Source organism: Neurospora crassa, linkage group V, assembly GCF_000182925.2.
Source record: "Neurospora crassa OR74A linkage group V, whole genome shotgun sequence".
NCBI classification, from domain to species: Eukaryota; Fungi; Ascomycota; class Sordariomycetes; order Sordariales; family Sordariaceae; genus Neurospora; species Neurospora crassa.
The window spans coordinates 5,383,049-5,396,999 of record NC_026505.1 but is presented as its reverse complement, the minus strand read 5'-3'; the positions used below and the strand labels follow the sequence as shown (position 1 = coordinate 5,396,999).

The 13,951-nt window shown below is 53.5% G+C and overlaps 2 protein-coding genes across 4 annotated transcripts; both read right to left on the bottom strand.

Annotated features, from left to right (window-relative positions):
* Positions 1 to 174: 174 nt before the first annotated feature.
* On the bottom strand, positions 175 to 7,698 carry dap-1 (dim-2-associated protein-1). 3 transcript variants are annotated; one of them, XM_011396339.1, is made up of 3 exons: positions 7,031 to 7,698; positions 2,528 to 6,321; positions 175 to 2,472 (listed from the first exon to the last, which is right to left on the bottom strand). In XM_011396339.1, the coding sequence occupies exons 2-3, from the start codon at positions 5,918 to 5,920 to the stop codon at positions 607 to 609; spliced, it is 5,259 nt and encodes a 1,752-aa protein (XP_011394641.1). In that variant the 5' UTR covers positions 5,921 to 6,321; positions 7,031 to 7,698; the 3' UTR covers positions 175 to 606. The 3 variants fall into 3 exon arrangements, with proteins under 3 accessions (XP_011394641.1, XP_011394643.1, XP_011394642.1); XM_011396341.1 differs by having other exon boundaries at positions 2,528 to 5,584; positions 5,672 to 7,054; XM_011396340.1 differs by having other exon boundaries at positions 2,528 to 7,054.
* Positions 7,699 to 10,168: 2,470 nt separating this feature from the next.
* Positions 10,169 to 12,591, bottom strand: NCU04256 (hypothetical protein). The gene has a single exon (XM_956154.3). The coding sequence runs from the start codon at positions 11,958 to 11,960 to the stop codon at positions 10,560 to 10,562; it is 1,401 nt and encodes a 466-aa protein (XP_961247.1). The 5' UTR covers positions 11,961 to 12,591; the 3' UTR covers positions 10,169 to 10,559.
* Between the last annotated feature and the right edge of the window lie 1,360 nt (positions 12,592 to 13,951).

The window sequence follows — 13,951 nt, the reverse complement described above, 5'->3', positions numbered from 1 at the left end:
GCCGCCCGTCGGGAATTTGCCGCCACAAAAAATGCCAGGGGCGACTTCGGACCAGCCATGCTCTCTGTGTAGTAGTGCATCCGGGTTAGGGTTTGGAGCATGGGTTCCTTGGCTTCAACTTGTGAGAACCATCCGTCATCAGCAACAGAAATGAAACATGGGCATTTTGTTCTTGATGACGGGTCATGGTCATCTCTTGCCCCATTATTTTCCAGTCATATCAGAGAGGACTATATCCCGCACGAGGTTACCCAGTAGCCCTTTTCCACCGTCAAGCTACCCAACCTAACGCTCAATCTATCCGATAGCCCAGTCAAAATTCATCATGACAATGACATAGAAACAGAGACGAAATGCTGATTTATACGTTACTGGCAAGCCATGTAAAGACTTGGTATCATCAAAATGACAAACAACGCCCAAAGAATTTTCAACCAGAAGAATAAACTAACGCAGGCACGCACGCACGCTTGCTTTCCCTTCCTTGCAGCATCAGACAAATCTATTCATCCATCCATCTTGTCCCATTCGCATCCATCACATCCACCTAGACATCCATCGTCTAGATTTCATCATACCGTTCATCACCATGTCATCTCCCATGCTCTAATCCCTCAACAAGCTTCCAGTCCTCCGGCTCCCCTCGCTCAGATTTCCTCCACTTCCCCTGCCCTCCCTATCATTCGAGGGCGTCATCGGCCGGGGCCCACTAGGCCGTCTCGATACCTGGCCCGTCGCTCCACTCAGGTTCTTGTTCTCCAACCTGCGTGCCTGGCTCGGGCTGTTGGGGCCGCTGCCAGTGCTGCCATCAATGGGCTCTTTAGGCGGCCTGGGAGGTCCGCCAGAGGTCGCGTTGAGGCTCGCCGGAGCCGGCGATGAAGAGCCGTAGATCTGCTGCCAGTTCGGGTTGGCCTCGTTACCCTGAGAGTCGAAACTATCGCGGTTCAGGTTGCGAGGCAGCCGGTTGAGGCTGGTGGCGGATCCGGCCCAGTCTTCCGACTTGGGGCTCAGCATGGGCGAGTTGCCACCCGTGAAGCCGAGCGCCTGAGACTCAAGCGCTTGCTTGAAGCGCTCCGTCTGGCCCTGCCGGGGCTGAGGGTGCACCAGGTTGAGCGAGTTGCGATGAGCCTTGTACTTGGCTTCCTCGGGCGTCATCGTCACCCAGTTAGGCTGCGGTGGCTGCATCGAGTTGTACGCAAGCACGGGGGACTCGGGGTCCTCGTGAACGTCGTGGCTTGGCCCACGTCCCTGCGAGTAGGGGTTGTTATTGTTGTTGGGCTTGGGCTTGGGATGAGGGTTGGAGAACTGAAACATATCCGAGTAGTCCGAGGTGGCAACCGAGTCTGCGCGAGACGAAACCGTGTTGTTGCGGTACGTAGGCATCGTAGGCTGCTCGGCCGGCCTGATCGGGCTCCACTGCTGCTCGTCTTCCTCATCCTTGCGTGACTGGCCGCTGCGGCGGAAGAGTTGAGTAATGTTGGTAGTTGTAGTACTCTCCGACCACCGGGACTTGAACCAGCTCGACCTTCCCTTCTTCTTCTGGTCCTCGTTCTGCTTAGCAGCATTCTGGTAGTCTGGCGACCTGGTACTTTCGTATTGCTGCTGGTAATCAGGGGACCTGGTCTTCTCATAAGCGGGCGACTGAGGGTTCTCATACGCAGGCGACCGAGTATTCTCGTAACCAGGCGACATCTGAAGAGCGCCCGAAGCGGTAGGCGGCGACCCACGAGGCGTCGCTTGCAACGAACCAGAACGCTGTTCTTGCGCAGGGGTCATCAAAACCTCCGGCCCGCCAAAGCGAATGCTCTCATTGTCGTACTCATCCTCGTTGTCCTCGGGCACGGTACTTATCCTGTGACCGGACACCTTGCGGCCAAAGTTTTGCTGGCCGGATGTTCCCCGAGACTGGATGGACAGCTGTCCGGACTGAGACGCACTGTTAGTGGAAGTTCCAGCATGTCCCTCGGGCTCGTAACCACGATCCTGCTCGTATTGGCCCTGAGATTGCATGTTCTCATACGAACGCTCATCCTGATGGCTCATGGGCGCAGAGCCAGCGCCAGGAACAGTCTGGGACTTGAGCACATCGACTTGAGTCAGGAGCTGCATCAGCATATCCTCGATCCTGCCAAGGTCGTTAGGTCCCTTGTGACCCAAGCCCTTCATCAGAGCACGGCGGAAGATGTTCTTCTGCTTCTTGTTGCTCATCTCGTCCATCGTAGTCGTAGTGCCCGCCTGCGAGTTGGAGTGAAGAGAGCGAGGGGCGCTTCCAGGATAAGGACGAGGACCGTTGATGGCGCGCTGGACTGTCTTCTCCGTGTTCTCCTTGACTTCGGTGATAATAACATCCTCGGTATCAGCAAGGAGACGCTTGAGGTCTTCAAAGTTGTTACGCATCTCCGTGGCGGCGCGAACAAGGGTGACCAAAATCTCGGTATCGCGAGCACTGCGCTGAGCATCGCGGACCATCAACTGCAATCTGTTAGCAGGCAGACTTCTTCGGCACGAGCGTACGGTTGAAACTTACATGTTGCATCAAAGCCATGATATCCTTGGACTCAATCTTGTCAAGTCCCGTTCCAGTGGCGGGATCATACATCTGCGACTCCATTCCGTCCGACATGCCACTAACTTGTCGTGAACCGGAGCCGAAGAAGTCCATGGGGTTCTGATTCTTGGCACCACCAAGGTTGAGAGGGGCGCCATAAGCGAGACCCTTGCCCTTGTCCATCGAAGTATCGGGGGTCTTGTTAGGTCCCTGGGAGATGTATCCCTCATCGACCTTCTGACCGACAGGGCTACGAGTGGCATTGTCGTAGTTATCGCGACCGCCAGGAGAAAGAAGACTGTCTCCCAGACCGGCAAGGTTGGCAATGGGGCTGGCATCCTCGTAGGGGTTGGTGACCAAAGTATCGCGCTTCCGATCCTCGTCAGTCCTGTACCACTCATCCTGCTCCTGACCGGACTGCTGGTTGCCGCTGAGATTGAGACCCTTTTGCAGAGCATCATGAGTGCCGTCAAGAGGACGGTAGTTGAAGTCATCAACGGACGACTGGGGGCGCTGCTTGGGGGTAGCATCTCCCTCCCATTCACCACCTTCCTCTCCATTGAGCAACGATGGGTTAGTGAGCAGATCATCCTCGTTCCAGTGCTCGAAGTCTGGCAACGGGCTGCTGATATCCGGCAAGCCACTGAAGCCCAACTTGATGGGCACAGAGACGTCCGACATCCTGTCGACACTGTGCTTTGGCTGCAGTGCGGGTCCAGATCCGTTCTGGGCGCGCTCCTTGAAGGACTGGTTGCGCTGAATGCCCTCCCCTTGCCATTCCGAAGTGTCCTGGTTCTCTTGCTTACCCTGCTGTCTGAGGGCGGCGGCGGCGGCACCAACCGCAGCGCTGGTAATAGCAGCCTCTGAGGCGGTGGTATAATGACGCTGTCTTGGGACCTTCCTTCCATACTCGTCGACGTCATACTCTTGGTAGTCGTATGAGGCCTGGCTATCATTGCCAGCCGTGTCTGGCCTGTCAGCCTCTTGGCTTCCATTGGTAGCCATCGAGTTGCGGTATGGCTGCTGATTGACGCCGCTAAATCTAAGCGAATCTACCACGGAGCCCTCAACGAACGAAGCATGGTTGGAATCGACACCAGAGGTGTGGACGTAGTTCGGGTTGGCTCCAACGGCACGGACAGCGTGACCATTACCGTCAACCTCGCTGTTGGTCATTCCGCTCACGTTGCTCCGATCCATGCCCGCCGTCCGCAAGCTGGCTACGGACATGTTTTCAGGAGTACGGGAGCCGCTTGATACCGAGCCACCGAACGCGCGAGAATCACGGTTCGGCGCCTCACTGCCTTCAGTGTATCCGGAGACGCTGGGAATAGGACTCAGACCGCGCTTCTCAGGCTGGTAAGGAACATACTTGAGTGGAGGCGGCACCTCTTGCGTGTTGTAGTAGTCGTATGGGCTATTCCCGTATTCGCGCTCGTGATCATCGTAATCGTCCAGATCATCATAGGAATCAACAGAAGGTGCGCCACTGTGGTAGTCGTTGCCCTGGTTCTCGGCACCCCGTTGACGTGGCAGCTGTTTCAGGTCTCCATGGGAAATATTGGCATGCTGAGTACCCAATGACAGTAGAGTAATGGGGGTCCGGGTGGGTGTCGGAGTGGAATCCTCGGTGTGGTACTGGCCATTCTGGTCTTGCTTCGGTGCAATCTCCTCGCTAGCCGAGTGAGGACCATCCGTGTCGGCAGATAAGATAGAGGCTCGGGTGACGTCCGATGGGTTGAGGTCGCTCAATAACGGCATAGGGGGAGCAGGTGCGAGGAAGTCGGAGGAGGCATCATCATCATTATAATCCTCATACTCATTGCCAGCAGAATTCCGCAACTCACGTCTTCGCCTCCTACTGCGGTTCTCTCCAGGAGATTTGAGGCTGTCGTGGGCAGCAGCCGCACCGGCAGCAGCAGTCTTTAGACGGTCAGCGCTTCCAGTGGGGCTGTGGTCAATATCATGCACATCGCTTCTCGTGTCTTGGCTGAGGGCACTTTGTGCCGGACTCTCATCAAAGGCATTGCGGGCTTCTCTGTCTCGCTTCTCAATCTTGATGGGCTCCTTGGGTGTGGGAGTGGTGCCCGAATTTCGGTCAGCTCTAGACGTCCGGCGCCTATCACTGCCCTCATCCCTAGAAGCCGTTGTCGCACTTGACGTCGTCGAGGCTGCCTTACGATCCTGACGCAAGCTCTGCTCTCTCTTCAAGGCATTGAGTTCTGGAAGGATAAGGCGACGAATGGCATCCTCTACTGTCTCCAGGAGCTTGGGATTGTTGATGGAGGAGGCCTTTGACTGACCTGAGCGCATTGACTCGGCACCCACGGAGCGTTGGCTGGGAGCTGCAGTCGAAAGCATGCTTGAATCCGCTCCCGATACCATGGAATCGGATTGCTTGGATCTCCTGCGTGGGGACTCTGAGCGCTTCGAACTCCTTTCCTCTTTGCTGAGACTACTGGTCCTGCTCTTGGTCGACTTGTGGAGGCGGTTATTACTGCCGCTCTTCTCTTTATCGCCGCGCGTCTTGGTCACCGATACCTTTTCGCGCTCTCCGCGCTCGTACTCTCGATTCCTGCTCTCATCTCGGCTCTTGGTACGGAGCTTGTCAGTAACTGCAGCAGCTGTAATACCAGCAGCAGCGCCAGCAAGGGCATCCCCGCCGCGCGAGGGGCTCATGCTCCTGGAGCCAGGGCTCTTGACATCCGAGTTCTTGCGGGATACGTAAGGCTCGTCAAGGAAACTGTCGCTCGGGATGGCCGAGATGTCGCTCGTGTTGTAGCTATTTTTGCTATCAGCAGATGGGATCAAAGGGCTGGCAGGGCGGCGGGCGCGTCGGTTGGCGCTACGTTCGCTTCGTTCGCCGATTTCGATCTCGATATTGCGACTAACGCTACTCTCCTCAGTGGCAGAGGCGTACGAATTGTTGTCTTCGTCGGCCCCGTTCAAGACGGACATCAACTCATTTTCGCTACGGGCAAGGGCGCTTTGGGAATGGCGATCGGCGCGGCGGCTCTGGCTCGATCTCCTCGTTGACTTTGCTTCTGTTATTTCAATGCGACCTCGACTGGAACCGCTGCTTTTGCGATTGGACTTGTGGCTTGGCGTGAGGCGAACACGTACGCTGGGTTTGCGCCCGTCTCCAGATGGGGCTCCTTTTCCTCCTTCGAAATACTCGATCAAGAGCGAGGTCTGCGATTTGCCTCGATTGTGTGTCTTGATGGTGACCGGGGTGCCATCCTCAGGCAGCGAGTAGGATGACTTGTCCTCGGCTCCCAGCTCGCTCTGGGTCGGGCTCATCATCGACGATTCGGTTGCGCTGGGCACGGGTAGTGGTCGCTCGGACGACTTCTTTTTGGTTTCGACACCCATGTTGTCGGTGTTGGGCGTCGCGGTTGGAAGGACGAGATGGTTGGGTTAGGCCAAGCTATCGAAGATCAGACGGTCGTCTAAGCGAGCCTAGTGGGCCTTGCCGCAGCTTGAGTGTAGCGCAGCTGTTCCCCCCGCCAGTTCGGTAGCCAAATCCTGTTCCTGTTCTTAGAAAAGCAAGGCTCTTCCCGGCAATTCGGTGGAGGGTGGGAGCGGGTTGCAAAAGGGCGAGATAAAAGAAAGAGAATATGGGTAGTATTAAAATGAGGAGGAAAACAAGATAGGGCGCGAGGGGTATTATGATGGTGCTGTCGACGAATCGAAGCTGCGCGGTCTCTCTGTTCGTTCCGTTCAGGGCGACATCTGGTTGCGGGAAAATCTGGTGGTCAGAGAAAAGCTGAGAGCTGGACCAACGGAATTAGGGTAAGCTGCTGATTCGTCTCGAAGAAGCGTAGAGAATGGCAAACCCCACAGATTGGTTTGACTTGGGGGACGCCAACTGAGAAGCGGCAAGATGCAAGATGCAAGATGCGCGAACAGGCCTGTGGAGGAGGGTGAGGAAAGCTGGATGGGATCGATGGAGAGGACGGGAGAGAGGGAAGTGGAAGTGGAAAAACCTAGTGAGACTAGGCGCGTCGCAGTCCCAGTGCAGTGCAGCTGAGTGAGTGCAGTTGCAGGCAGTGTGATTGAGGTGATGGCACATACGGGCTAGGCAAGGGGAACATGGAACCTGAACCCACAATAGGACGGGATGACAGGGCAGGGCAGGCGGGGAGGCAGGCTACGCTACTACAAGGAAGCGACAAGGTAGGCGGCGGTGCTCCGTCCCGTGAAAATCGAGAGGCGGCGCAATACCCAGTCCTGCCCTGCACTTCCTTGACCTGGAAGGACCAGAGGACCGACCCCCATGTTTCCATCCTTGGTAGAGGTAGGTAGGTCGATGCTGTGGTGAGGCAGCAATGGGACAGCCCTTCTGAGAGGACAATTCAGCCCGATGCTGACACGATGGAGGCATAGGGGTGTTTGTTTGGATTTGGTGGCTGTAGACATGGGAAGACGAGGAAGGAGAGGATATCGGCAACAAGAGAACAGAGGTATATCAACGGCACGTACCAGATGGAGGTCGCCAAGGTATGTACGTTATCGTCCTCAACTTGTGCTATGCGCTTGTAGCTAGAGGTATAATGGAGGTAGCTCGGCCAGGGCGGGCTGACTTTAGGGTTCCAAGCGGATGGGGACCAAAAAAGCCCGTCTCGTCGTGTCGGAGATCTAAGTATGCTATGTTTTGCGTGCTGCAGGCCTCAAAGGTGGTCGGTCTAGTAGTTTGTCGCATGCAATGGAAGCGTGTGTCGCAAGTGATCATTCAACAGTCTCCGCTCGTTCGGGTGCCAGGTGGAGGTGGATGCGATCGATATATTCGAAGCTACCCGCCAACGTACAAGTATATCGGGTAGGGCAGCAGCAGCAGCAGCAGCAGGGGAAGCACACAAAAAGATGGTCTCGTCACTGGAACCTGGGAATCGATCTGTTTGCAACCCGACCTCCCGACTTAGGTGCTGCTGTGGATTTGTGACTGGCGACCGGCGACTGGCGACTGGCGTGTGAGTGAGAGGGGGAAAAAATAAAAAATAAAAAAAAGAAATAAAAATCATAAAAAGGGACTGTTTGATGCCTCTGGATTGGTGCTCGAGAGAGGAGGAAAGCAGCGAGGGGCCATTCGGTGGTGGACTGCGTGGTGAGAGGGACGAATGAGCGGTGGGAGTCAGGGAGAGGAGTCCAACGAAAGAAGTCGGCGCCCGCGTACAGTAAGTAATATCGAGACTACATACGGGAACTGGACTCATCCACATGGATGGATATAATTCCCGACTGAATACAAGTAAAGTCACTGCCACCAACCCACGGCCTTGGTTCGAGTCCGTTTCATCCATCCCGTCACAGCTTCCACTTCTCTGAACGGCCTTCTTTTTCCTGTTCTCTTCTTGCCATTCCCTTCCCGATCTCCCCCAACTGCCCGGCGCCGAATCCCTCCATGGCGGCTTGGTTCGCCTAGGTTTGCCCGACGACGGCCGGCCTTGCTTGGTGTGCTGGCCATGCTCGACGGCTATCGGCCAATTGCGCGTGGGAGGCAGGGGTGCTATGAGGTGCCTTGCTGCAGCGTTATGCAGCTCAGCTCCGTCCGCCTTCGCCTTCTATTTCACAAGAGAATTGGACAGGGCAGTGACATAGTGAATGGATGAACGGACATCGATTCGCTGGAAAGCTCAGGCTTAAAACCGGTCATTGTGGTACAATTTTCTCCCTTCCTGTCTCTGTTCCTGTTTCTGTCTCTGTTTCTTTTTTTCTTTTTTCTGCTCTGTAGTTACCTATCCCTCGGTCAATTCTTCAATCCCTTCTTCACGACATCTTCAACCACCTGCTCCCTCCTTCCCGCCTCCCTCCCTTCCCATCGGCCCGGTTGATGATTAATACACCATATCAAAACAGGACAAGAACAACTCCCAGAAACCAACTGAACTTGGGGGAATGACCAGGTTCCCAAAAAGTAAAAAGGTAAAAAGTAAAATTTCAAAAAAGTGGACCCCCGACGGCTGGGGACCACCGAAGCCGCATCCCAGCCTGCTACCAGCCAGCCCAGGGCAGAGCTCTTTGCAGTGAGCCAAGGTCAGGGAACAAGGGGGAGGAGGTGTTGATCAGCTCTTCGGCAGCCATTCCGCTTCGGAGCTTGTCCCGTTTCCCGTCTTCACCTCCGTCTCTTCACCGTCTCAACCTCGGCTTGCCTTGTCCTACTGTACCGGTAAGTACTCGGGCCCAAGAAAAGAAATTGAAACGGTAGCCCCGCAAATCCATGTGGTCAACAACACTTGCGCAGGTCTCCAGATTTTACACGAATTTTAGTGCAGGCCGTTACCTATTACCTATTGATGTGATGCCGGTGACGATGTTGTTGGTTACCGCCCGTCCTGCCCGCTTGTTGCTGCTGCCGCGGCTGATAGGTAACTTAAGCAAGCAAATACCTAGTTCAGTCCAGCCGGAGGTAGGGTAGGTAGGTAGGTAACTGCTGCCAGGTACCGTCACTATCACACTACCTATCACTCACCAGGGCAACACCGGAAAGCCAGACCTCAAGATCAGACAAAGATCACCGATAGACTGTCCCAACTGCCCTGATTCTTTGCATATATCTTGGTGCCCTTGTTCAAGTTGGCTTCGTTGGGTGCCAGTGGTTCCTGTTCCTGAACTGTAATGGTCCCTCCCCACGTTTTTTTTTTTTTCTTCGGATCGCTGCCCTGCCCCTCATGTCGTTCGTTGGACCTTGTTCAGTCATTCAGGTACACCCTATGCTTGGCGCTAATGACGTCGTTAGTTACCTCTGTGAAACACCATACAACATAAACCATGGTCTTGATGAAACAACAGAACTCTCCCTTCAGAGTCAAGCCTACCCGCCTGACCCGATCAAAAGTTGCAGATAACTTGTATGTAGAACTAACCATCCACTAGCAGTCATGTGTCGTGTGTCGTGTGTCGTGTTTCGTTTGCGAACTGCATCTTCTATGGTACTTGATACTACGTTTCGCGGTATAGTGTTGCCAGGGCTTACAAGTACAGCGAGGATCACCAGGCACAAGCCCCCCATAATTCAATTCGACCACATCTCCTCAAACGCTACCCCCCCCTCGCATCGATGCCTCAATCGATATTCACTGAACGCGGGGCTTGCGAGACACACTAACAACCGGGAGCCTGGGATACCGAACGACGCTCCGGTTGAAGATGATGATTCCCCCCTCATGAACCCAAAAAAAAGTCAAATGCTGAAACAACGTACGTATATTTATTTTCCAAGGTTCGTGGCTGCCCGGTGTTGAATGTCTCATATTCCATCTAAGTCAGCTAGTTGAGAAAAAAAAAGCTAAGAAGGGACGGAGAAAAACGCATATCACCGGAATTATCATCCTCCTGCTTAGACATTGAGTTTCACTATATGCCCGACGTTAGATCCATGCCATACGTACTATCTAGTATAATAATAACAACCTTGAATTCTGATGCAAGACGTGTATTCCTCGAGTTTCCGCTTATTTCTCTCCCGTTCACGGCAAAATGAAAATGTTGAATGGGCAAAAGTATTGCTGCTTTAATCCATGCTGTGTACTTCTTGACATGCCATAGCTTCTATGTTATGTTTAGAAGAATAGGTCGTGTACACTTGAAGCCCAAGAGACCTCTGACGTTCGATCGTGTCAGGTTTGGAAAGAATTGGGTTAATTCGTGAACCTAAGGATAAACATCAAAGAACAGGCATCGTCGAAACAAGTGTATTATCTGAATAGATGCAAAAAGCGGTTATGAAAAGAAAGAATTGCGCTGTGTAGCGTGTTCCCTGAGCTGTGGCTCAAACTCTATGGCACCAGCAACGAGGATGAACAAATTATGAGGAAAAGGAAGACCAACTAAGAAAGCCTTGCGGAAAGACCTTAATCTAAGGTGCCAAAAAAAAAACTCCTGTTGATAACTAGGAATGTGTGCAGAAAGGAATCCAATAACAATGCCACCTAACGCTGTCGTCTATCGTTGTACCAACACATTCATCCTACTTTCCTCACTCATCCTGATATCCTGCAGTTGTACGCTACCTCTACCTTCTCCTGTTAGTCCTGACTATAAACTCCACGTCCGCACCCTCCAGAACCTCTCTAACCGCAGGGTTCTCAATATACTGTGTCGCCAAACCGCCACCAAGGACCGTCTTCAAGGTCTCCATCCTAGCGTGTGTTGACCAGGTATCGATAATCAGAATTTGATTATGAATCCGTAGCTTCTCACGATATCCAAACTCGACAAATCCATCCTCGCCTCCGGCACCTGACTCCATCCTGGAGCCTCCCGTGTGGGGATTCGCCAAACTGCGACCAGCAGTCGAATATCCCGGACCCAGGCCACGTTCCAAAGAGGTGATGATACTTTGGAAGTTGGTCTTTAGCTGTTTACGGTTCAGCTTTGAGACCGCCTTGGAAGAGTCACGGACAATCTCCGCCATGCGGGTCATGATTCTGTGCTGGTTGTACTGCAAGTCGGAGCTCTCGCCCGTTTCTTCTTCGTCGTCGCGGGCAGCTTCAAACAGCAGAGCAATGTTGACGCCGGCACCGATTTGCACGTCACTGTCTGTGCTGTCCAGTTGCTCCATGAAGGCCTCCATGGCTTGGTCGCGCTGCACGCTCAAGTCGTCCATGTAGCTGGCCACAAAACCCCAGGCCTGGAGAGCTGCTGCCACGACGTTGCCGTTGTCTGGAGCACCCACACTCTGGCCGTCGCTTTCGATGATTTCGAGTAGGAAGTCGAGAACTTCTTCTGCGGCGCTGGATGAACCGCCCCCAAGTGACACGGCGATGCTGATGGTGTTGATGGCTTCGATCTTGATTTTGTCTTCCTCGCCGTCCTCACAGGCTACCTTGAGTGCAGACCAGACGTGGTCAAATATCGCATCCGAAGGGTAGTTGAGGATGGTGACTGCAAGTGCTTGGAGAGCGAGCAGGCGCTCTTGATCGCTGCTTCCGCTTCTGATGCTGCGGAGGAGGGCCGCGTGGATGTCGGAAATGTTCTTCTCAATGTGCTTTTGTGCAAAGTGGTGCTTCAGAATGTGTGTATATGCCTTCAGCGTAGCCTCGCGGCCCTGAACGCTGCTTCTCTTGCGATCCTGAAGTTCGGCAATACGGTCTTGCAACCTCTCCGGCCACGTATTGCTTGTATCGTCCTCGTAAACATCCTCGCCAGTTGCCGAGTTGGCGCTGCTGATAGTCATGGCGTCATCGAAGTCGTATTCACTTGCTTCGTCCTCGGAAGGGACACGACTTCCAGCTAGGGATCCCGCTGTTGAGGGTGCCCGTGAGCCGGGCCGCGAGCCGGGCCGCGAGCTTGCGGGAGAGCCATTGCCGGGAGAGAGAGTGCCGCCAGAGCGTGGGGCTTCGGGCCGCGCTCTAGCCTTTCGAGAAACGGTCTTGCCGCTTTCCAAAAGGGCTTTCTTGCGTAGATCGTGCATGATGTTGGGTGTGTGCTGGATGAAGCGTCTGTTCGGCAAGAAATATGGGATTCTTGGTTTAGGTGGTCGTCGTGGCTTGTGATTTCGATCGCCTGCCGTGCAAGACTGTTACTTTTCAGGTCGGTGTATGGGAGGTGAATGGTTGTTGTAATTGTTGATGGCGGTTGCTGACTTTTCGAATGAGTAGGTCGATTTCAGCATAAAATCCATGAGATACGGGGGAAGAGTGCTTTCTTATAAAGTCGAAGGTAGGACTGTGCCGTCGTCGGGGTTGGAAAGTCGGAGGCAAAGTTGGTTGGACAAGACGGCAGATGATTATTTTCCCTTGCTCGTGACGGGAAAATATTTGTTCTTGTAGAGGAAAAGAAAGGGACAATTTCAATTCCACTTGTGCGGATCAACAACTGGAACTGCAGTTTTCGGGACCGCGTCCACTGCAGGGCCCGGGAACGAATGACGCATGACGCACTGAGGCGGGCCCAGAAGACCAAGGGCACGGTGGTCAGTGGCGAACGGTACCCGGAGCCAAGACCTTGGCTACGATTTAATGCTCGGCCCATCGGATCAGTCTGTTAAGCCGTGACGATTTCTGATGTCCTTGCAGTTCAGTCAAGTTCAATTCAGTTCTGTTCTGTTCTGTTCTACCATGTCATGTCCCTCGCGGTAAACATCTGCTTGCTGCCCGTGAATTATTGTTTCCTGGTTTTGGAACCTACCTACATACATGGCATTGTGACTTGTGACTCAATCAAACATGTGCTGATATAAGCCTCTTTTAGCTATCGCTGGAGCTCCGCGCAAGCATTGGCAACGGTACTAGTGCAAACTAAGGGCTTACTTTTTGTACGATAGGTCGAGAATCGAGAGCCAAGGTAAGGTCCCTCGTTCGCGACAATCAAGATTAGTAACATGTGAACTTGCAAATGTTTCCAATTTCCCTCATTGGTGTATTTGGTTTGAATTGGCAACTCAAAGAAATGCCAATATTTTGGAAAGGTGTGAATCTTGTGCCAGTCCCTCCATGTCGAATGCTTCCTTTGGTTGTCCTTGCCATCCATCTCGTGAGTGTGGTTTAAGTGCTTGCATATGAACCATGAATGCACTAACCAAAAGAGGTTAGGACTGGATCTTCCAGCTGTCACTGAGCACCTTTACGGCCTGGGGAAGCATTTATGTAGTGTAAAAACATCCGAGCCCAACACGAACGTTCATCATCAACCTTCAACCTACCTATGTACACACCTATGTACACGTCTTGATCAACCCCAAAAAAGCAGGGAAATTAGACGTATGCTTTCCGTAGGTTAAGAAAGAGCAGCATTCGATGTGGTTTGTGAAACGGCAAAAGGTGCTGTCTTGGATCGGTGAAATCCCCTTCTGCCTGGGCCCTTGCAAGCGATAAGATACCGACGCCCCTCTTCCCCACCAACGTGCCGTCACTCATGAGCTGCCCCCGTCCTTTTGTTCCCAGCAAAGCCAGCAGCAGCTCCGCATTATCCGCACTTTGTAGCTCTCCCGTCCAGTCCCGTCAGGTCGTCGTTCACATGCAAACAGGAGTGGGGCATCATGAGTCTCAGCTAACGACAACTCGTCGGGTTTTCAAACATGATCAACATTAGAGTCAACCGATTGCAAGCCGCCTAGCTGATAAATAGGTACCATAAGGGTATTGGATCGTCAGGAATTAATACCAGCGGGTGCTAGATCGTTGTTGCGAGGGGTCCAGTCTGACTCAGTTGTCGCCCGCCTCATTGGCAAACGAACGAAGGGACCAAAGGGAGGGGAAGGGGGCAGGTCGGAGCACAAATAGGTAGGTAGATCCGACGGAAAGAAGTCAAGCTTGTGTAACCGCATATGTCCGTCCATTCCCACTCGATGTCTGCCTGCCTGCTGGTAGCCTGGTGCCTCGCAAATGCGGTCCAAGTATAGTTGTGCGGCTCCAGTACAACTTCCATCGATGGCTCGAGTATACTTCCACTAAGGAAGGTAAA